This window comes from Equus quagga, chromosome 18, assembly GCF_021613505.1.
Source record: "Equus quagga isolate Etosha38 chromosome 18, UCLA_HA_Equagga_1.0, whole genome shotgun sequence".
Classification (NCBI taxonomy): Eukaryota; Metazoa; Chordata; class Mammalia; order Perissodactyla; family Equidae; genus Equus; species Equus quagga.
Window position 1 is genome coordinate 1,426,574 of NC_060284.1, and position 22,281 is coordinate 1,448,854.

The 22,281-nt window shown below is 41.1% G+C and overlaps 1 protein-coding gene across 3 annotated transcripts in view; it reads left to right on the top strand.

Moving 5' to 3' along the window:
* PATJ (PATJ crumbs cell polarity complex component) overlaps positions 1-22,281 on the top strand; it is a 305,804-nt gene that overhangs the window by 24,568 nt on the left and 258,955 nt on the right. For all 3 annotated transcript variants that reach the window (XM_046645368.1, XM_046645370.1, XM_046645369.1), the window contains exons 8-13: positions 8,218-8,436; positions 10,298-10,400; positions 12,802-12,893; positions 14,136-14,277; positions 17,153-17,299; positions 20,602-20,675. In XM_046645368.1, the coding sequence (XP_046501324.1) occupies positions 8,218-8,436; positions 10,298-10,400; positions 12,802-12,893; positions 14,136-14,277; positions 17,153-17,299; positions 20,602-20,675 (777 nt within the window). The remainder of the gene's footprint in view (positions 1-8,217; positions 8,437-10,297; positions 10,401-12,801; positions 12,894-14,135; positions 14,278-17,152; positions 17,300-20,601; positions 20,676-22,281) is intronic.

The following is a 22,281-nucleotide window of genomic DNA, read 5'->3' on the forward strand; positions in this document are numbered from 1 at the left end:
GAGCTCAGATTATATAGACTGTCTGTGATAATCAGAATAATAAGTAAATTTCACTGACTAATATCCAGTTACGTATAAATTTATCCATTCTAACAAACACATCAAGTGAGAATGAACTTGCTGTGCAAGCACAGCTTTGAGACGAGTCCTCAGCTCCTCATTTAACCAGCATCGCACCACCTTATACAGTGTGGAGCCGCGAACATTCCTACTCTCCCTTCAGCATCCAAGTGGGTGCATTTAGAGCAGTGGCTCTCATAGTTTTGTCTCTGGACCCCTGGGGGTCCCTGAGTCTCTTGCAGGGGTTCTGTAAGCTCAAGACAAGTTCTGTAATAATACTGAGATGTTATGAGCCTCTCACTGTGTCAGCATTTGCACTTATGGTGCAGACACAGTGGTAAACTGGACCCGTGGTGCCTTGGTGCGAAACGGGGCAGTGGCTTCAGTCATTGCATTCTTCTTCGCCATGTGCTTGCCACAGAAAAAGAAGCAAAACGCCAGAATCACTTAAGAAAATGCAGTAAAAATTATTGGTTTTAGTAAATTTTGACCTTTAAGTGCATGTCTTTTTAATATTGTGTGACAAAATGGGATGTGCCATACGGCACTTCTGCCGTATACTGAAGTATGGTGTTTGTCTTGAGGAAAAGCATTTGTGAGACAAACCAGCGACTTTTTAACATGGAGCAGCATTTTTCTTTTTTCAATTTATTTTATTTTTTTCTCTTATTCAAAAAAGCTTTGGAGATGTAATTAACACACAACGTTATATTAGTTTCAGGTCTACAACATAATGATTCGCTATTTGTATATATTGTGAAATGACCACCACAATAAGTCTAGTTAATATTCATCACCACACGTAGTTACAAAATTTTTTTTTCTTGTGATGAGAACTTTTAAGGTCTACTCTCTTAGCAACTTTCAAACATACAGTGTGGTCTTATTAATTATAGTCCCCATGCCGTACATACGTCCCCAGCACTTATTTATTTTATAACTGGAAGATTGTGCCTTTGACCCCCTTCACCCATTTCACCCACACCCACCCTCCACCTCTGGCAACCACCAATCTGGAATAGCATTTTTATTTTTGAAAGAATAACTGACAGAAAAATTATGATTATTTAGACTTGACTATTTGGCAGACATTTTCTTAAAAATGAATGATGTGAGTCTGTTACTTTAAGGAAAACAATTGACAGAATTTATTGGTGATGATAAAATTTGAACTTTCAAGGAAAAAGTTAGAATTTTGGAAAATTCGTGTTTTACCATGAGCTTGAAATTTCCCAGTATTTAAAGACTTGATTAGATTGTTGGTGATGTTGACCAACCTGATTTTTTGATATTATATAATGAAATATGTCAGTATTTGGAAGATCTGCATAACTGTGAATCAATATTTTCTGAAGAACAATGCATGATATAACACAATAATATATGGGTAAAAAATCCATTCAAAATTCAAGACTGATCAATAGATTTTAAAGAAACAGTATCTCAAAGTTTGTTGATGTAGTTTAGATTCCACTTTGCAACTGACCTTTAGGAAACCACCACCTGTCAAGTTTTGGTGTGTTATCAACTAAGAATGGGCTGCAAGGGGGATTAAAATGTCCTTGGTTTTCCAGCTGTGTATCTGATTGAGGCCGGACTTTCTTTATATCCTTCAACCAAAACAACATGTCGCGACATAGTGAATGCTGAAGCCAATATGAAAACCCAGCTGTCTTCATTAAAGCCAGGCACTAAAGAGATTTGCCAAAATATTTTAAAATACCACCCTTCTCACTATTTTTTTTTGTTTTAGAAAATATAACTTTAAAATAAAAAACATATACATCAATATATATAAATATTTTAAAAATTTCTCGCTGCCATTTTCTAATTCAGCAGATATCAGTGGAGAGAACCACAGAGAGCAAAGCTCTTTGAGAGTCTCAGTACTGTTTGAGGGATAATTGATATACAATAAATGGCACATATATAAAGTATGCAGTTTAATAAATTTTGACGTGGGTTTACTTTAATTCTGTAGGGCAGACCAGCAGGCCAGACACAGGCCAGAGTTGGTGTTGCAGCCTGGACTCTGAAATTTGTAGGGCAGGTTGGCAGGATTTCTGTTACAGTCTTAAGGCAGAATTCCTTCTTCTCCAGGAAACCTCAGATTTTGCTCTTAAAGTCTTCAACTGATTAGTTGGAGCCCAGCCACACTATTGAGGGTAATGTCAACTGATTGTCATGTTAATCTCATCTGCAAAATACCTTCCCAGTAACATCTGGACTAGTGTTTGACCAGACACCTGGGCACCATGACTCAGCCACGGTGACATATAAATCTGCCATCATACCATCTATCCCTGAGTCAAGGGGAGGAATGTATCCTTCGTTCGTGAAACACCCACGGAAGTTTCCCACACCCCTTCGCCATCCCCAGTAATTTCTCAGAGTGTAAAGGGGTTCTGAGACCAAATAGATTGAGGATGGTCATTTTAACACTTCATATCACTTCATATGGGTCTTCATAACACTTCTATGGCACAAAACAAATAATCATCTTTAAAAAGGGTTTTTTGAAATTTTTTCTAACCTGGGAAGAATGAGATATTGTGGAGTATTTTGATATCTTTTCCCACGTCCCCTCCCCGCTTAGCAATTTTAAAGGCTTGTATGCAGGAGTAACATTTTTCAGCATGCAAAGTGGAGAGAGGCTGTGCAAAACAGAGGGTCCAATAAATTTAGAAAACACCAAGTTAAACAAAATCAGATAGCTCTCTTTACTGTAAAAGTTTTCTGAGCTATTAATATCCTACGGTGCATTATGGCCTTTCACAGGGAACATATGACATGCAGAGTTTCCCAGGTTAATCCCTTTGAGGCCCAGTTGGGAAAAGCCCAGGCCTGACTTTTGCCCTTGACTGGAAGGACTCTTGCTGTTTCAGGGCATCAAGGATGGGGAGGGGTGTGCCCGTCAGAGTCGCAACAGAGAACCAAGGGTTTACGCCAGACGTTGTTATCTGACTATTACCTGTTATTCTCATGTAATCCTTAAAACAGTCATCAACTTTATTCCCAAGTTATAGATATGAAAACTGTTAAGAAATTGCCCAAGGCTACACAGCTGGGAAAGGATGATGTCAGGATTGGGGCCACATTGGTCTGACTCTGCAGCCTGTCCTTTGCTGCTTAAATCTGTTTATCCAAAGTTGATCCTGCTGTTTTCCTGATATGCACCTGTCCGGGGGTGGTCAAGCCCATCATCAGGGAATAGCCAACTCCAGGAGCAACAGAGCTGTATGCTTCCCTGTAGGGAGTACGGGGGGACCTAACAGAGGGCACAGGGCAGCATTCACTCTCTCTTCCCCTAATTATAGCTTTAAAAAGATTAAAGGGGGTGTTGCTTTTAAAGTGTCCTCATGTTCTGAATATTAATGCTCACTGTTGATGGTGGCAGTCTTCATGGTAAGGGAATCTGGACGTCTTAGGTCATTAGTTCAGATGTGACCAAGAATAATAATAAAGTGATAGCTACATTCTGCTAATGGGGTTAATTAATACTACTTTCTTCAAAGACTATAAAATTGTATGATAGAAAGTTAGAAAAGGAAGTCAGTATTTCTTATTTAAAAGGGCTTCATAAAATTGCACCCTGTATTTCCTTTTGTGTAGAACAAGTCAATATGTATAGTTAGAGATGGGAGAGAGTTGAGGGGACGTGGTAAAGAACACTTACCCGAGGTCAGTGCACCTAAAGAGGCCTTGGAAGTGGATGCATTGGAGGACTTGCTGGAAAAGCATAGGCTAAAGATGTTACAGACAGCATTGAGTTTACTGCACACAGCTCCTCAGTGAGAGAGGAATTTATTTCCACTTATTCCCAAGAGGGATCCGAGGTTTAGGGAGGATTAGTAACTGACCTTTGACCTACAGTTTGATCAAAGCAGAGCCAGGATCTGAACTTGGGTGTTTCTGAGTCCACAGCCCTTACTGTCCTTCTGTCTGTCTGCTGCTATACAGTAAATGAAATGTAAAAATACTGATTTAATGAGCTTTTTGGAAACAGTTATTGAGATCTAGTGACAGTGACCGAGCAGTAGGTATAGTCAGGGCCAGTTCCATGGGTAGGGCAAGGGTGGACCCACCTGCCTGGCGTCCTCAGCACTCCAGAATGACAGTGCCCGAAGCATATGTCTTTTGAGAATTCTGCTCAACTATGGCAAAAATTCCTAAAATTTTCAGCAGCTAGAAGTTTGGTGTCTTTTTTTGAAATTGATAATGAGCAGTGTAAAACTTTGTTTTGCAAGATCCCTTTCATGTGCTCTGGAGGAATTCTTGGGAAATCAGTGCTGACTGACCCCGTTGTGTCTAGAAAGTGCCGCTGGACACGGCCCCTTCAAAAGGTGTCCTGAGTTACTGCCCTTTTGGTGTGAGGCAGTTGTATTGTGAGTCAGACTATCGATCCAGTGACTGTGAATGCTCAGAAGGGTGGAAGCAACGGGGACTGGAGGCTGGTGTGGACGCTCAGGGAGGTTCAGTGAGAATGAGCAGGGCCCAGTGGGGCCGCTGGACTGTTGGTTGTTGCCGGCAGTTGTGCTTTGAGCAAGTCTCAAAACAGACGCGTTCCTCCTCCTTCACGACTGTTCCTTCTCCTTAACTGTCGGTCGACGAGGGCTCTGGGAATTTGAGTAGGACGGGCAGATGTGTTTAGTGCTGTCCTTTAATTCCTTGAGGGAAAGAGTGTTTATTTCATTTTCTGCCAATGACATATTGCCTTTTGATTAAAGACCACTGATAGAACTGGCCTGGAATTAAAACTAGTGATCATTTTCTGAGTTGGGGAAGTATCTGGTGCCAGTTTTTAGTTTTCAAAGAAACAAATCTGATTTCTTTATTTCTTTTGTAGCTCAGGCCGGAATTCCTTTATTTTTATTTAGTTATTTATTTTTTTGGTGAGGAAGATTGTCCCTGAGCTAACACCCGTGCCATTGTTCTTCCGTTTTGTATGTGGGATGCAGCCACAGCATGGCCTGATGAGTGGTGTGTAGGTCTGCACCCGGGATCTGAACCCGCAAATCCTGGGCTGCCGAAGCCGAGCACACAAACCTAACCACTACAACACTGGGCCAGCCCCATGGTTTTCAAATATTGAAATTATCATCCACCCAGCCTATCAGAGAACTGAAAATGCAGAGTAATGTATATTCTTTTTAGCTAATAACTACTAATAATGTATTTTTTTAAACCATATAAATGATACTGTTAGTGTTTTCACTGTAATAGTGTGTTGTCCTGTTACATCAGCTGTTTTAATTATTCTGCCTTCCTTACTATCTTTGCCCATATGCATAATTTTTTTTCTCTTTTGAAAGAGTATGGGTTAATAAACATTTATATTTGGATGTTTGATTAGCACACTGTCTATGCATCTTGGCACAGCTGTTTATTTGCCGTCATTGATTTATGATTTCTGTTAAAGAACAAAAAGGACTCTTTGCCTTTTAGTTTCCTTGCACAGTAGACAGGTTATGGAAGGAGAATGTCAATCAGAAAATATCAATAAAAATCAGCACTTGCGGCTGCTGGTCTTAAACGAGGTAGCTGTCATTTTGGTGTCTTTCCTATCAATCTGACTATGATTGTTTTTGCACTTATGAATTCCTTGGAACACCTGTTTTTCTGGAAGAAGAAAATGTTTGACTTTCGGTGACAGATGCAAATTATCTACATCATTTTAAATGGAGTTGAGGTAAAATAGGAAAAAAATAGTGCCTAGGAAGTGATTAAATATGTACTGACGGTGAAATGCCCTTTTTTGGCCAAGCCGAGTATGAAAACATGCATTAGACGTGTTCTTTATTCTTTGTTCGGGCTGTAGTTCTGTTCAAGGATGGTTTGAGTCACAGAGGCCGCTTCACTCTTGTTTGTGTCACGACCATGGACTTTCTCTTAAGTAGTTGCTTGTTTTATTTCCAATTTGTTGGCTTGATAAAAATGGAATATCACATTATCAGTGCTCAAAGCAGAAATCCAGCAATTCTTTATCCTTTTCCATCCTAATTTCCTCCTCACATCTGTTTTTCCCTCTGAGTCTTTCCACATGTTTCTGAGTGGAATTGCCTTTCTGTTTCCTGGCTCTTTGGCTGCCTTCTGCAGAGCTCACAACAAAGCACTTAGCTTTCTACTCGTCATTTTGATCTAATGCCTGCCTTCATTCAGGTTTCTGCAAAATCAGAGAAGAGGAAGGATGGGGAATAGACTTTGTAGTTTTAGGGCTTTTTTCCCCCTTACTTTTTTCTTCTGAATTTCATCTGTGACTTAGAGGTGGTGCCTCCTGGAGCCAGGAATATGGCGGTTAGAACGACACCAGCCCAGTCGGTGCCCACTGCTCCCCCCTCAGGCTGTCCTCTCCCAGCTGCAAAATAGAGATTTTTCATCTTCACTTTATTCAAGTTTTTTGACAGTTATGGCAGTTTCTTGGAGAATAGGGAAACAGTGAATTTACTGTCTACTAATGTTACTCTGGAGATTTCGAAGTATAAGGAAGTGACTACGTGAGGACAGGTCTTCAGGAGACAACTGATGTTGAACTTTGGTTCTGCCGTTTATTAGCTTTGTGACCTTGGGCAGGTCAGTCACCCTTTTTGAATCTCAGTTTTCTCATTTGAAAGTTTTCCTTCTCTGAAGGAGATCATGTACGAAAAGTCATGTTCAACCTGTAAAGTGCTCTGCAGGTGTAATTTCTTGTAACCAGCCACGTTTACATTCTGGTATTTTAAATGCTGTAGTAAAGATAAGTAAAGAGAAGGCAAAATTTCTGATGGAAAAAATTCAGTGAAAAAGCAGGTTGATCAGCTTTCAGAAATTTCACAAATGAAGATAGAATGGAAAGGATACACATTTTGAACTGATACACTTTTGCTAATTTATTTTTTAAACTCTGTGTATGAAATGTATATATGTGTAAAAGTGTGTATAATGTCTGTACTCATTTTAAATAATAATAACAACAGTCACCAATGTACATATCCCCAAGTTTAAGAAATAGAACATTTTAAATTATAACAATAATGGTCATAATCACCAATGCACATATCACCAGTTTAAGAAACAGAACATTGCGTATCCTTTCTCTAAACTCCAAACTCATCCGGAATCGGGACTTTAAATACCTTCTGTATGCTAATGACTCCCAAATTTAAATGTGTAGTCTGGACTTCTCTGAACTGCAGATCTGTGTGTCCAGCTGCATTGCTGATGTCTCCACTGGCATGACAAATAGGCATCTCGGACTAGACGTGTCTGGAACTGGCCTCCTGGTTTCCGTGCCCCCGATCTGTTCCTCTGTGGTCTTCTTTATCTCAGTTAATAGCAACTCTGTCTCTCCAGGTGCTCAGGCTAAAAACTTGGAGTTTTGCTTCCTTTTCCCCCTCACACCCCACATGGAAACTACCAGTAGAGCCTGTTGATGGTTTATAGAAATACACCTAGGGTCTCGCTTCTCAGCACCCCCTGTGCCGGCCTAGTCCCAGCTGTCATCTTTTCTAGGTTATGGCTTTAGCCTCCTGACTGGTGTCTCTGCTCTCTCGTTTCCTCTCCTGTGGTCTATTTTCAGTACAGAAGCTTGAGTCATCTTGTTAAAACTCGGTCAGATAATATCCCTTCCCTGGTCATCACCCTCCAGTGACTTCCCTCCCGATCACTCAAGCAGATGCTCCACACCGCTGACCCAGCCAGTGTGCTCATCGCCCCTTTCTCTTTCTCTTCCAGCCGCACTGACTCCTTGCTGTTCCCTAAAGGTGCCCTGAGCTTGTTGGCCTGTAGCGTTGCCACCTTTATGCCTGGGGCTCCTGATCTGACCCCCTCCTCCTCTGGAGGCCCAGGGCTCTCCCACCTCTTCCTTGTGTGCGTGACCATTGATGTCCTGGCTCCAGGCTGTTAGGCAGGAAGGGGTATCCTCACGTACATGCCTGTTTTAGAATTCCAGTTACTCCTCTCCGTTGAACACCACCCCCCCATCTTTTTTTTGTTTTATAAGGACTTTCTTTTCTCTGTTGCCAATTCAGCCATTCATTAAAAATGTTGTCTTTTATTCGGCATTTATAGATGGCTGCTTTGTCTGCTATTTTGCCAGAATTGAAAGTCCGATGAATTGTTAACTGGTGAAGTTAGATCATTGATTTTTCAGAATGGTTTCGTTTTGATCTTGAACTAAAGGATGGAAGACTCCAGACTGGTGACCACATCCTGAAGATTGGTGGCACAAACGTGCGGGGAATGACCAGTGAGCAAGTTGCACAAGTGCTCAGGAGCTGTGGGGATTCCGTCAGGATGCTTGTCGCAAGAGACCCAGTTGGTGAAGTCTTTGTAACCCCGCCCACCCCCTCCGCCTTACCTGTCGCTCTGCCTGCTCTAGCCAACAGCGCCCCGAGCTCTGTGAGTATACAGATCGTTCATTCGTCGCAAATACAGGTGTGAGACACTGCAAGATTGGAAATGGCTTCAGCTCCAGGTCCCCGTGGTGTGAGTGGTGTCTCGGTGCTCGCCGGTGAAGCAGAGGAGAACCCAATTTGGAGACACTGGACAAGTTTGATTTCCTTTTTTGCTGTTTTCCAGGGTTAAGTCACTTAACGCTCCCTGAGCCTCAGCTGCTCATCTGTAAATTGGAGAGTAATAATACTTGCCATTTCTATTTCATTGGAGTGGCGAAGAGACATCCAGATAGTGGAGGGGAAACTGTAAATACTGGTCAATGTAGGAGAGTTATCAGTGATAGGAACAGAGTGGCCAAAGGGAATAGACCTTAATGATGATAATATTATTATGATTAACAACAATCATAATAATTATATAATAATAATTATCATTACTATTAATTGATATCAAGCACCTGGAATTGTCCAGGTCATCTGAAGTCCTCACGGGAATTCTGCCAGATTGGTCTTACCAACCTCTCATCAGGAGAGGTCTTGCTAAGGTCTTAATAGTTTCCTCATCTAAGACCTGTTAACAGACGAGGAGGCTAAAGTCCAAATAGCTTGTTGAAGGTCACCTAGAGAGTAAGTTGCGAAGCTGGGATTTGAATTCGGATCTTTCTGGTCCATTCCAAGCTTTTGCCAACTACCTCACCGGCTGTGCATCAAGTAGATGATCAGACAAAAGGAAAGAGAGTTTTTGAAAGGAGGGGCCGGGAGGAAGAGGACAGAAAAGAGAAGCGACTGTGGTGGGAAGGGGGTGGAGACCACCGTTCATCTTGCCTTTCCCGACTGGGAACTGTTCGAGTGGAAGTTTCTGTCTGAGATCCTAGAGCCATTTTGTTTTCGTCTCCGACCTCAGGTTACAGCCGTTTTCTTTGCCCTCCGTTCCCCTCGTTCTCTGGAGCCTTCTACCCGGCACTGAGGGACCATGTTGCTGTGTGCTAGATGAGAATTTCATGCGATTAGTTATCTTATAATGTTAATGTTTTGAATTGAAAGCCAGGTGTTCTGTTTTTAGACACCTTGCTCTTTACAGAAACGTTTTAGCTTAGAAGACAAGTAATGAAAATAAGTTCTAGGTCAATATTTTTTGCTCACAATAATTATTACAATAATTAGTCTTACAATTTGTGTGTAAATTTTTCTTTCCATTGAGTTCTTTCAGATTCAAATTTATCCTGAGTGTTTTCTGGGTGGCTGCGTTAGTTTTCTGCTGGTGTGAAGCAAATCACCACCGGTTTAGTGACGTGGAGCAGCCTTCTGTTAGCTCCCAGTGCTCCGGGTCAGAAGTCTGGGGGCTTGGCCAGGCCCCCTGCGGAGATTACAAGGCCAGAATCAAGGCCTGGCTGAGCCCTTATCTGGATTCTCTGGGGACGGTCCATTTCTAGGCTCCTTCTGACTGTTAGCAGAGTACAGTTCCTGGCAGCTGCAGAACTGGTCTCTTTTCTTTGTTGGCTGTTAGCTAAGGACCCTTTCCAGCTCCTTAAGGCCCCTGCGTTCCTTCTCACGTGCCCCTCCATCTTCAGACTCCAAGCCCAGTCCTCGTGCTTCACGTCTTTTTCTGCCACGAGCAGGAGAAAACGTCTCTCTTCAGGGATTCCAGGTTAGATTAGGCTCACCTGGGTGGCCTCCCTCTTGCCTTGTAATGTAACGTACACCCAGGAATAGCACCAGGGACCAAAGTCATGAGTTCTTAGTCTTAGAATTCTGCCGACCACAGATGCTGAGAAAATACTTGACAAACCACACACAAAGTGACTATGTGCACACAGTTATGTAACTAAACATTATATGTAACTAAAATTATTTTTTCCTTTTAGGACAAATCTACTCTTTTTGAAACTTACGATGTTGAACTCATTAAAAAAGATGGACAGAGTCTTGGGATTAGAATTATTGGCTATGCTGGAACTCCTAATACAGGTAAGCGAATCATTTCTATTTTATATTTGGAAATAACTGTAAAAGATGTTAAGGTTTCTAGACAGTAAAATTAATATCTGCAAATTTTAATTTGAACATTGAACAATAAAACCAGGACTCTGTGAGAGCAACCAGTTACTTTCCAGTGATTCGAGGATGAGTTTTAACTGAATGGTTTTATGGCTGGCTTGATAGTTGTTAACAAAAGAATCTAATTGTCCGACTCATTGTATAACATTGGATCGAACCTCCTCTTGCTTCCAAGAGACAGATATTTTGAATATTCTGACTGTTACATTATGACATTTTACATGTAATAAAATAGGTACTGCGTATATTTTGTATTATGAATGTCAAAAAAGTATTACTGTTATGTTTAATCACTGGAGAAATAAGATAAAACAAATACTTTAATTACAGTTATTTTCCTTTCATTTAAAGGGGCTATACTGTAAGAGTAAACACATGGCCCGCGTATCTTTGAGTAATCCCCCCTCAGCTCCCGCATGCCAAGCTTTGGTAACTTTCACTGTGAGACTGACTCTATTATTATAAGAGAATCATGAGAGTAAGAAAAAATAAACCTTCTTCCCAAATATCTGCTAGTAACGTGAAAATCCACAGTTATGAAATGTTCTAGTTTTAAAAAATAGCAAGATTAGAGAGTGATTTAAAAAAAATTATTATTTTGCATACTTACAGCAGGTGGAAAGATTAAGAGTGCTAATGTATTCAGAGTCCTGAATGAAATTCATGTCAGACCACCTTGTGCTATTTTAGCCTAATGAAATAACTGCTTTCAGACCGTTAGATTTTTCTAAGTGCTACCTTTTTTAGGTTCAGAATTTAAATAAGTTCCAAAAGAGCTGAGTATGGGTCGTATAGTGATGTTGCAAAAAAACTGTATTGAGTAGCTCCCAATATTCTGTCCGGTCAGAGAAATCATGGCTTAGTTTCTAAACTTGTGGCTTATGAACTTTTATCATATTAAGTTTTCAAGGTGTTCTTGTAAACCTAATGACAAATGTACAGGGTAAAATGAAAGTGAATAACTGATAGAACATTGAGAATGTTTGGTGTTTATGTTACCCAATAAAGAAAAGAATCATTTTACTTCTTCACCCTCGAAAGAAGTTTTTGAGGCTGGCTTGGGGGCAGTCGTGAATCCAAAAACTAGAACGTTTTAGAACTCAATATGCTTTTTAAGATGTAGTCTTTCAAAATAATTTCCCCTTTATTCCATTCATTGGAACTTTTGAGCAGTTACTTTAGTGGATTCTGGAAGGGGATAGAAAAATGGATATAAGAAAAGTCTATTCAGGGAGACAGACTTGAAAATAACTCTCAATTGTTCGAGGATAAGTGAAATACGTGTTTCAGCAGAGTTACCATCAAACCTTCATCATATGGCATTGCAGGAAAGATTCGATTTGACAGATGGAAATGGAGACTTCGCAAGGAGAGAGCGTTTGTGCTAGGCATGGAAAAGGAAAGGATTTTGATAGAAGGGGTGAGGTTGACAGGAAGAAAAATGAAATGAGAAAAGGGATAAAATAAAAATACTAGTTTTGGTGGAATATCGAGTCTGTGTCTGGCCTTTGTCTTGTTGGAGGGAGCGTAGTTGGAAGATGAAGTAAAGAAAGGTTGGGGCAGATTATGGAGGTCCTTGAATGTGATTCTATGAAATTTATATTTGATTCTATGGGCAATAGGAATCCATTGATGTTTATTTTTTTTCTATAGACAATATTTTAAGCTCATTTGAAGTTAAAAAATAAAAATATAGAATCATCCAGAGTTGTAGTGTTTCATTTTCCAATTTCCCCTCCAATCTTTGCTCATAGACATGCACAGTTTTTATATAGCTGTAATTTTTCTATAGCCATTTATTTCTGTTTAAATGTTTTATTTTAGGATATAAGGATTATTCCATGTTGCGATATTATTCTAGTTTTTAAGGCTGTGTGTGCTTTCCTGTGTCTGGGAAGCTAACCGGAGCAGTGAGCTGAATATAGGCAGGAGGACCTGTTGGGAGCCTCGTTGCAGTGCTGGTAAAGGATGAGGACAGCCTGTGCCGGGTCCGCGGTGAGAAGGAGAAGACAGGACAGGACGGTCCCCCTACCTTGGGCTTCCTGAATCCCAGCTTCTATTGGGGAGCGTTTCATCAAGCTTTCATTACTGATTATGTTTCCAGAAATAGTCATCAGGCACATCATTTCAAATTCGGGTCACTTGTGATGGTGACAGTTTGAAACAATCCGTCAATTTCTCTGCTTGTGTTCCAAGTGGTATTTATCAAGCCTGCAGTCAGCCTTCAGCTAATGAACCTCTCGATATGAATTTTGCAATCAAGGCCTAATTAGAGCTTTCTTCTCTTTTCCGTATGTTTTGTGCACCTTAGGGGAAGCTTCAGGGATTTATGTGAAAAGTGTCATACCTGGCAGCGCGGCGCACCACAACGGCCAAATTCGAGTGAACGACAGAATCGTCGCTGTGAGTAACCGCCCTCTGTTTAGAATTGACTCGAGTTGGGGAAAAGTTATCTTCATTGCAATGTGTATGAGAGGGGAATGGCTTAATATAGTCTCATAGTATTTTAAAATTTAAATTGTTAGTATGGTGAAATCTCATTAATTTGGACTCTTATGGTCCTAAATTTGGTTTTTATTTACTGTCTGTGACAAAAGGGGTCACTAAGTGTATTGGTAGGAAAATGATTATGTGTATGTATTTGGAAGGTAGCCTAGCTTCTCCTAGAGAGCCCTTCTGGGTGCCTCTTTGTGTTCTTAACTCACCATTTTATCCACAACTAACAGGCCCTAAGCAGCTCCTTGTCGTCTCTTCATGAAGGTAATTTTTCTAATAACAGCCATTTTGGGTACATACAAAATTGAGATATTTTATATATTGGAGCATATAATAATAATCTTTCATCAATTCAGACTGCTTGTTCCTCCATTGAGTAGAAATTAGTTAAATTTTACAGTTTACTTGAATATTTTTGAAGTAAATACATACACACATTTAATTTAGTGATTTATGTAGAAACAAATGTTCGTTGGTGTAATCTGAGTCTTTCTCCTCCAGTCCATCTAAGGAGGCCCCTTCGTGACTCTTGGCTTTTACACTGTCGCGCTTAGGAAGTGCCTTGTGATTTGCGGAGTTTGAAGACCAGCAGTGGCAGTGGATGCTCTGCAGAAGATGCTGTGGGAAAGCTAAAGGGATGGGCTGGCTAGTTGGCTGGGGTTGAGAGAGGATGGAATGCGTTTCCTGCTTGTGCTAGAACACTGGAAAACCAGTGGAGGGAGAGCAGCGTGTTTCTCCTGGAGAGTGCCGCATCTGCAGTGACAGGGCAGAGGATGAAGTGTTGGATGGCCTCTTCAGTTCTGATGTAATGATTTCTGTTGATACATCCTGGAAGCTGTGTGTAGCAATGACCACCTTTTATGACACTTTGAATTTTGAGTAGCGTCAGAAACTAAGGCCCTGTACCTCTCAGGCTTCGGTTAAAATGTGTGACTTGGGCGCACAAGTTTGAATTTGCTTTCTAGTTTTTCGGAAAGTTCATCAGCATGTTTTACTTCTAATTTTGCCTCCTTATTCAAAAATACTTTTTTAGATGTAATACAAACTATTTTTGGAATAAAATGATTGCCTCATTTTATTCTGCCTTGCTAGAATTAAAAATAATAGCAAACTTGAAACCTCTCTTTGGTGTGTCTCTTAATGTCTTAGGTCGATGGTGTGAATATTCAGGGTTTTGCCAACCAGGATGTTGTGGAGGTGCTACGAAACGCAGGGCAAGTGGTACGTCTGACTCTAGCTCGAAGGAAGACATCTTCATCTGCTTCTCCACTTGAACTGCCTTCAGACAGAGGTGATTACTTCCAATGTCCTGCTCCCCGGCTTGTGGTCTGGGTTTGGAAGAGTAGCTCCTTTATGGACTTGGTTCTGTGAGTCTGGGAAGGAGAAACTGCCCGCCCACCCTGTGTAATGCAGCAGTGGAGAAACGCATCAGCTCGTTTGTGCGGTGAAGTTTCCTCTGCCTGCTGTAAGGCGCCGTCCACCTGTTAGAACGTGAGCCCGGCCTGACGTGCACCAAGCTCTGAGAGCTTCCGTAAATAGAGATGGAGATCATCTTCCCATAAAGCTGCCCAATTTCATTTATTGCTTATACTTGAATCATAAAGCTTTGACACCTTCTGTTCCAAGGGCTCTGATTTGTATGATGCTTTGACACTTTGCAAACTTAAGCTTCATATTCCTTCTAACCTTATATTTGATTCTGTCTGTTGATTTACCTTTTGAAATATAGTCAGAGAAAATAAAACCTGGATTTCTATCAAGAGCATTTTTATTTGTAAAATAACACTTGTTATTTTGGTTATAAGAATAGTAAATTTTCATTATGGAATACATGTATAATTGCATGCATGCCAATTTTTAATTATCAACTTATAAATGTATAGATCAGCAAAATTTGACCATCATGGGAACACATGTTCAAGTTAAATGAATGGCTGGTTGTATAACTAGTGAGTCAGAAATAATTCCATTAGAATGTGTCAGAAGATGAATACATTTTTTTCCCCTCTGAAGATATGATAAGCCTGGAAGCCTTTGCTTTCAACTGATACGGATTTATATTTAAATTGGAACTTGTTAAGTTTTATCTGATCATGGAAATTCTGCTGCAGAGAGACAGCCGCCCTGTCGACTGCACTGTACGTGTGAAATTTCAAGTTGCCTAAATGATACACATTGTGTCAGTGCTGTATTGACCTTAAAAGGTTTGCATAAATACTTGTATCAATACAGTGGTTTGAATAGCTCTGATAGAGCTCTTGGCCTCCGTCTGCTGTGTCAAATGACTTGTGGCATCTGCGAATGCGCAGTTCTTTACCAGACACACTTGCATTTGACATTGGTGTTGGGATGTATTTTGACTCCTAACCTGGATTTCTTCCTCTGTAGTTTGGGCGCCCTCCCTCTGTGTTTCCCTGGCTCCTTTGAAGAGCACTCCCGGTGCGCTGTAGGGTTCGTCACGCTCCGTTGTGGTCACCTGTTCCGTGTGTGGCCTCTGCACTGTAGGAGAGGGGTGATACCTTTGTCCCCTGCCCTACGTCACACGTCTTGTCGTCAGCATTTAAGTCTGTTTTACTGAAACAAACTGCACAGCTTCCAGGTCTTGCCTGATACCTTCCTCTCCTGTTCTTAGTCTTACTTTTTCTCCTCTACACTTCTGCCCTTTGCACACCTTGTATACTTATTTGTGTACCAATTTGTATACTACTTGTAGCACACAATCATGTCATGTACTGCTCCGTACTACAGAACCTTCTCCCCAGCTCTACCAGTGGCTTCTGGCTGGCGTTTCTTTTGCTAGGCTTGGGCTGTGCTTTTAGTGTGTGTCAATAGATTGATAATCTAAAATATCTATGTATCGTTTAAAATCTCATGTTAAGATCATAGGAACTTTTAGCTGGTTACATTTTTCAACTTTTTATTGTAAAAATTTTCAAATATACAGAAAAATTGTAAAATGGTATAATGAACGCCCACAAAGCCACCACTTAGATTCAACGGTTAACGTTTTGCTGCCTTTCCTTCATCTGTTTATCTTTTTTCCCGGAGCATTTAAGAGTGAGTAGCAGATGGTGCCACACTTCAGCCCTACGTGCTTCGGTCTATAGCTTCTGAAGGGAAGGATGCTCTCTTACGTAACCATGGTGTCATCATCACACCAGAGAAGTTTAATAGTAATCCCCGGGTGCCCGATTCCCAGAACATACTTACATCTCCCCAGTTGCCCTTGAATGTCTTTTGTAGCTTCTTTTTCCATTTCCCCTCTTTCCCCAAAAAACCCCCATAAAGTCAAGATCCAGTCATGCATTGCCCTTGTAGCATGAGTTACATTTTTTTGGTTTCTTAACCTAGATGAGTCCCCACCCCTACTTTTTGAAGGGATCTGTCCATTTGTCACTAGAATGCCACATCCTGAATTTGATTGCTTCCTTGTGGTGTCATTTAACTTGTTCCTCTATCCACGTGTTTCCTGTGAGCTGGAAGCTAGATCTAAAGCCTCAGTTAGGGTCAGGTTAAATATTTCTGGTAAGAATACGTTATGTCACGTGTGACTATTTAAAAATAACCTAAAGTGACTCTTGCTCAGCCTCCCCTGTGTGTAAGGTACACACAGACCCTTGCGTGCTTGAGATTGAAAGCTTTGTATGTCCTGTTACTTTCCTTGCCTCAGTTTAGCTCAGGGAGAACCTCTGTGCCAGGGCATTCTCTCCGGGTCCCTCCCAGCTCAGGAGGCTGCCTCTGTGAGTTGTTTTCACACTTACGACAATGTCATGCAGAACCCCGGAGAGCCCAGCGCAGTGGGGCGGGCTGCCCTTGCTTGTATCTTACGTCCTGCTCCTGCCCCCACAGCAACGAGAGCACAAGACTTTGTGCTCTCCCTCCTTGCCAGGCCGCGTGGAACAGCATCTGATCCTCCTTTGTCATTGACTTTAATTTGCTTTTCTCTTCCTATTGCCTGGTTCCTTATTCTTTTCTATACTACCAGCAAGCTGATTTTTTTTAGGAATTGAGTGGTTATCACACATGGCATTTTAAATAAAGGAATCCTGTATGTAAGTTACCTGAAATGTCTGTACCGACGTTGTGAGATGGGAGACAGGAGCAGAATGAGCTCAGTGAAATGTGGTCTTCAGCGCAGAGATTCAAGTTAGCAATTCTTCTTTCAGGAGCTGTTGTAGAGCCGCCGAAAACACCAACCCTCTTTCTGACTGGAGTGGTGGAAACGGAAACTAACTTGGACAGTGAAGATGAGGACACTGAAGAAAGAATGGATAACCTAAAAACCAACAGCGTACAAGCCTTGGAAAGATTGGGTAGGCACAGAGCGTTCAATGCATAGCAAAGTAATTTGTCTCTCTAGTTTGTTAACCATTTTCTCTCTATAAATGTGAGGAATTTTAGAGGCATTTTGGAGATATAAAGTAGGATATTCTTAATATCAACATCCTAACATTTGTGGCAGTTTGGGACCAAGCATATTGTTGTTAATCTTTGTTTGATTACGTTAATTTTGAATGCCTTTTTATTAGTATGTGATGGCTAGTTTTTGTCAGCACTTTTAACTACCGCACACTTCAGTTTGTATGTTCTGTTCCCATTGATACAGCTATAGTGATACAGCTGTCTGTGTACACATGGCAGTTTCTTTTTCATCATAAAAGTCAATAATGTATACATTATGTGTTTCATCAAATTGCCAGGTTGCTGTATATTTATCCTTTAATTTTCTTCTTAATGTGCAACTTTGTCCTTTTTTTTTTTTAAGCATGCTTTTTGGTGAGGAAGGTTGGCCCTGAGCTAACATCTGTTGCTGGTCTTCTTTTTTTCCTCCCCAAAGCTCCAGTACATAGTTGCGTATCCTACTTGTAGGTCCTTCTGATGCTTCTATGTGGGGTGCCGCCACAGTGTGGCTTGATGAGTGGTGCTACCTCGGGGCCCAGGATCTGAACTAACGAACCCTGTGCTGCCGAAGTGGAGCATGCAAACTTGACCACTTGGCCACGGGGCTGGCTCCAGCTTTGTCGCTTTGTGCTTCGATGCCTCGCTGCCTTAGTCGACTCCGTTCTGCAGCAGGTCGCATAGCAGCTTTGCATGGTTCCCTGCCAGCGGCACCTGGGAAGCCTGCCAGCTGAGTGAGGTGGAGTACTTAGCGCCATCCGTGTGCTTGAGCGGCTCTGGCTGCTGGCTTTGATTGTCTTGTCTCAGGAAGGAATGGCCTAAGGAGGGAGTAACCCCTCGTTCAGGCTGAAACATTCCCTGTGATTTGGAAATTTACCTTGTTCTTTTGCACCCACGTAGGTGGCAGTTGATCTTTGCTATTTGACTCTAAGTGAACCCAGGTGGATTTTCAGTAAACTGTCAAGCGACACTCAAATACGTTCTGAAGTTAGAAATACTTTTAGAAATATTTTATCTGCTCTTTTGGGATCAACCTCACTGTGTGTCTTTTTTCATGAATATGTATAGTTTCAGCTTGAGAGTAAGACCGAAATCTTCTAACTGCTGGGAAGTTAGCTCTCTTTTTTCTTGTTGGGGAGGAAAAATTTTCCCTTCTTCCCTTCTAGGTTCTGTGGCTGGTCTAATAGTTACAATGGCATAAGACAGATTAACAGCAGAAAAACAAACTTAACTGCATCTAGGAGCTCCATAAAAATATGAGACCCCAGGGCAAGTCGGGCAGTTGAGGCTTGTGTGCCATCCTGAGCTAAGGAATGCGCCAGGGGCCAGGGCCTCCGAGGGGGCAGGGCAGTGCACGGGACGGTAGGAAGAGAAGATGTTTGCCCTGCCTGCAAAGTCTTTCCGATAAAACATCATCTCTGGTAATGGTTCTTGTTCTGGGACAGGGCCTTTTTCTAAATTCTTTCAGGTAGTTGAGGGAGAAGTAAAAGCTTTTCCTGAGTCTGCTGGGTCTTGATTGTCTTCAAGACCCAAAATAATCCACACGCCAAAGTGGCATGTTTTGGGGTGGCATATTCTGCTCCCCTTCATTGCCATTGGAATAATTGTTTCAGATCATCATACTATTCATTTTTTGATCATTTTGTGTAGCTCAGGATTTATCGAGCTGCTGAAAATAAATTAATCTCTTTCCTCTGGTACTTAGGCTTTTGTGCTGTGCTTTCAAACTCGTGACAGTGTGTGCTCTCATTGTACGACTGAAAGGTAAAAATATAGTTGAAAGAATTACAGGCAAAACGTCAACATTAGTATACATGTGTATGAAATATCATCTTTAAATATCATGTTTTTAAGCTTACAATTCAACAGTACATTGCAAATTTTGTTTAAATTAGCTTCCCAGATAAGAAACTGCTGCCCGGAAGAAATACAGCAGGCGAGATGGTAGAACTCTTAATGTAATTTCTTACGGAAACAGTAACAGGAGGAGGTACAAACGTGCAGGGCCCACATGAATGATATTTGTTTTCAATAGGATCTTTGGTTAATTATTCCCAGAATGTCATCTAGCATATCGGTTAATATCGTTATTTCATGGATCGCCTTTTGTGAATCTGGTAATTTAAGTTCTCTGGTGTTCATTGGTCTTGGTCTCTGATTTCTGAGGTTAGCCTGCTTTACCTAATGATTGAATTATGTAATTAAGCGTTATGTGCGTCCAAGATGAGCTGTCCGTGCCGAAGATGGGAAGAGCTGATATTGCAAGTGATGTTTGATTTTAGACAGATGGCATTGTCAATTGTGATAAGTATTCTGTGACTTGTCCAGTCTTGTGACAAAACGGAGAGAGTTTTTCTTTAACTTAAAAAAGGTGGAGGTTTGTTTATTTTCTGCTACTACTATGGGGTGTAAGTTGAAATTATAGTTTTAGTTCTTTGACTTCTGCCTATTAGGCATTATTCAGACTACCGACTGCACTGAGCTTCCGGCTAAGACCATATGGGGACAGGCAGGACACCTAAAATCTGTCCTAGCTCTTTAAAGTTATCTTACCCGTGCAACAAAGGCAGTATGGGCCTCAAGTAAGAAAATCATAAAGATATGATGACCAAGTAGCCACAAAAGACCCGAGGAAAGTAAAACCCACAAAAGTAAAACCCAAGCTTCTGTTCTGATAAAGCTCGTGCAGCTCACTGGTTGCATTAAACCAGACAAGCCTTTCTGTGGCCCAGTGGAAAGTCTGCGTGGGCTGTGCAGTGTGCCTAGTCGACAGGGGAGATCCTGATGAGTTTTTACTTTTCCTGTGGGTGAGCGGAAGGTACTACTTCGAAGTGATCAACATTTAAATTAAACCCTTGTTTGTCCTAACATATTATAAAGCAAATCCAGATGCATTTTACTTGTAAACTACAGGATGTTTACATATAAACTGTATATAATTCAAATTTCATTTATAACTCATCGTTTCCGTTTCCCTTTAAAATATTCCTTCCCAACGAAAGCCCCTTCGTAATTTGGTCGCAGCCGGTCCTTACATTTCCGTTATTCTTATAAGTCACCTCTGTTTTACTTTACCCGGTAGAGCTCCGTTAATGCATTTTCCTTTTTATTCATTTCCCATTTACTTACTGAAACTGTGCTCTTAGTGAAGAATTTAGTAGTTAAGTGTGTTTGGCTCACAGTAGCTTCAACATTCTTTTTTTTTCTAATTCTGAAGGAGTCCCAGACTTTCCAGAAAATGAGCTGAAATCCAGGTGGGAAAACCTACTGGGCCCTGATTATGAAGTAATGGTATGTTAAACCTTCTAATAAAAACGCTCACGGCTCACTTCATGTCAGGCTCCTAACACTACAATTTAAAGAAATGGGAGAGTCGAAGAATCAGCCTGCCTTTATTTTTTCCTCCTGCCTTTCTTCTCTTTTGGATCAATCAATTCTGTTTTTTTTTTTTTTTTTTAGCATCTTAAGCTGTAAGAACGGTTAAGGACTGCGCACAAGTTTCAGTTACAATTAGCAGACACTCAGTCCACGTTGAAAACAGTTAAGTCGACAGTAGGCAGAAAAATGTGAGAGGAGAAAGCGCTGGCCTTTAAATTTATAAGCTGTATCAGCTGCTTAAAATCGCTGGCATTTTTATGATTGCTTTTATGATCTGTTTGTTTTATTGTACACTGAAAGGGCTGTGGATATTAGTCCTATGTTTCACAAAGAATCTTACAGTTTTATGAGAAAAATGAAAGAATGATTATCAGATGTATCTGGGAGAACAGGAAGTAATTTAGGTTGGTATAAGTTTATAGGGCCAGTGGTCCATTAGACTTCCCTTCACCTGTTATTAGATTCATCGAGTGAGGGACTGGTTACGTTTCCCGGTATTAATCCACATGAGAGCAGAAAGCTATGCTTAGACAAGCCTCTACAGTGTTCACTAAATGCGTTAGTAATCACACATTCTGTTGAATTCCTGTTGTCACTCACATTTCTGACATATGTTTATCATTAGTACTTGGCTGGTTGGAGATTCTTTTCCTCTTCTTGATCCAGAATATACAGCCACTATCTATTGTCAGAATTTCCCACCGTCATTAGGATGAGTCAAACAGTCCACACTTTCTCTTCTTGCTAGTTTTGTGCTTGCATGTCCTCATGCACTGCTGCTTCGTGACTTCATAGATTTCGGATGCTGTCTTGTTACCAGGCTGTCCTCTTTGAGAAGCATCTGTCACCTGGCAGATGGCCTTTTCTATCCTTAGTGCTTTGATAGTCAAAGTAATTTGGCGAACCGGTATTTATAAACGGCCAATTTTTTGATGGGCACTTTTTGTTAAAATTTTGTCCTCCTTGTAACTACCCTTCCAAATTTCATTGATCACATGGTGAGGTCGTAACAGAGGGGCCAGAAAGAGGAGACAGAATTTCAAGTTGGAAATTTAAAGTGACAGCTTAGTCAGTGGAGTTGTAACTTGTTCTCAGGGATGAGGAGCAGGCAGGAGAAGCAAGGCAAGATGAATGCATGCACGTTTTCAGCGTTTCTTGTTTTATTTTCTTCCAGAACTTACTTATCTGCAGTGCAGTACTTTTAAAAACTTTAGTTGGGTCATTGTTGAGCTCATCCCTCCCTCCAGATGCACCCTATTTTATTAACAGCTTCCAGATGCAAGTCATCAGTATTTTACTTGCAAGGAATTCACTTCCGTGGACGTCCGCCATTGAAGCTTAGAACAGGTTTCAGGCCAGGATTCAAAGCTCTAAGTATTCTGTGAGCTTCCCACCCGTCCAGGTCTTTCTGTCTGTGTCCTCGCCAGCTCCTTCTCCTGGGGAAGTGGTTTGAGCTTGCTGTGGAAAGTTGCATGTTTCAGTTTTTCCAAATTTGTCTGACTTTGCTGACCTTGCAAAC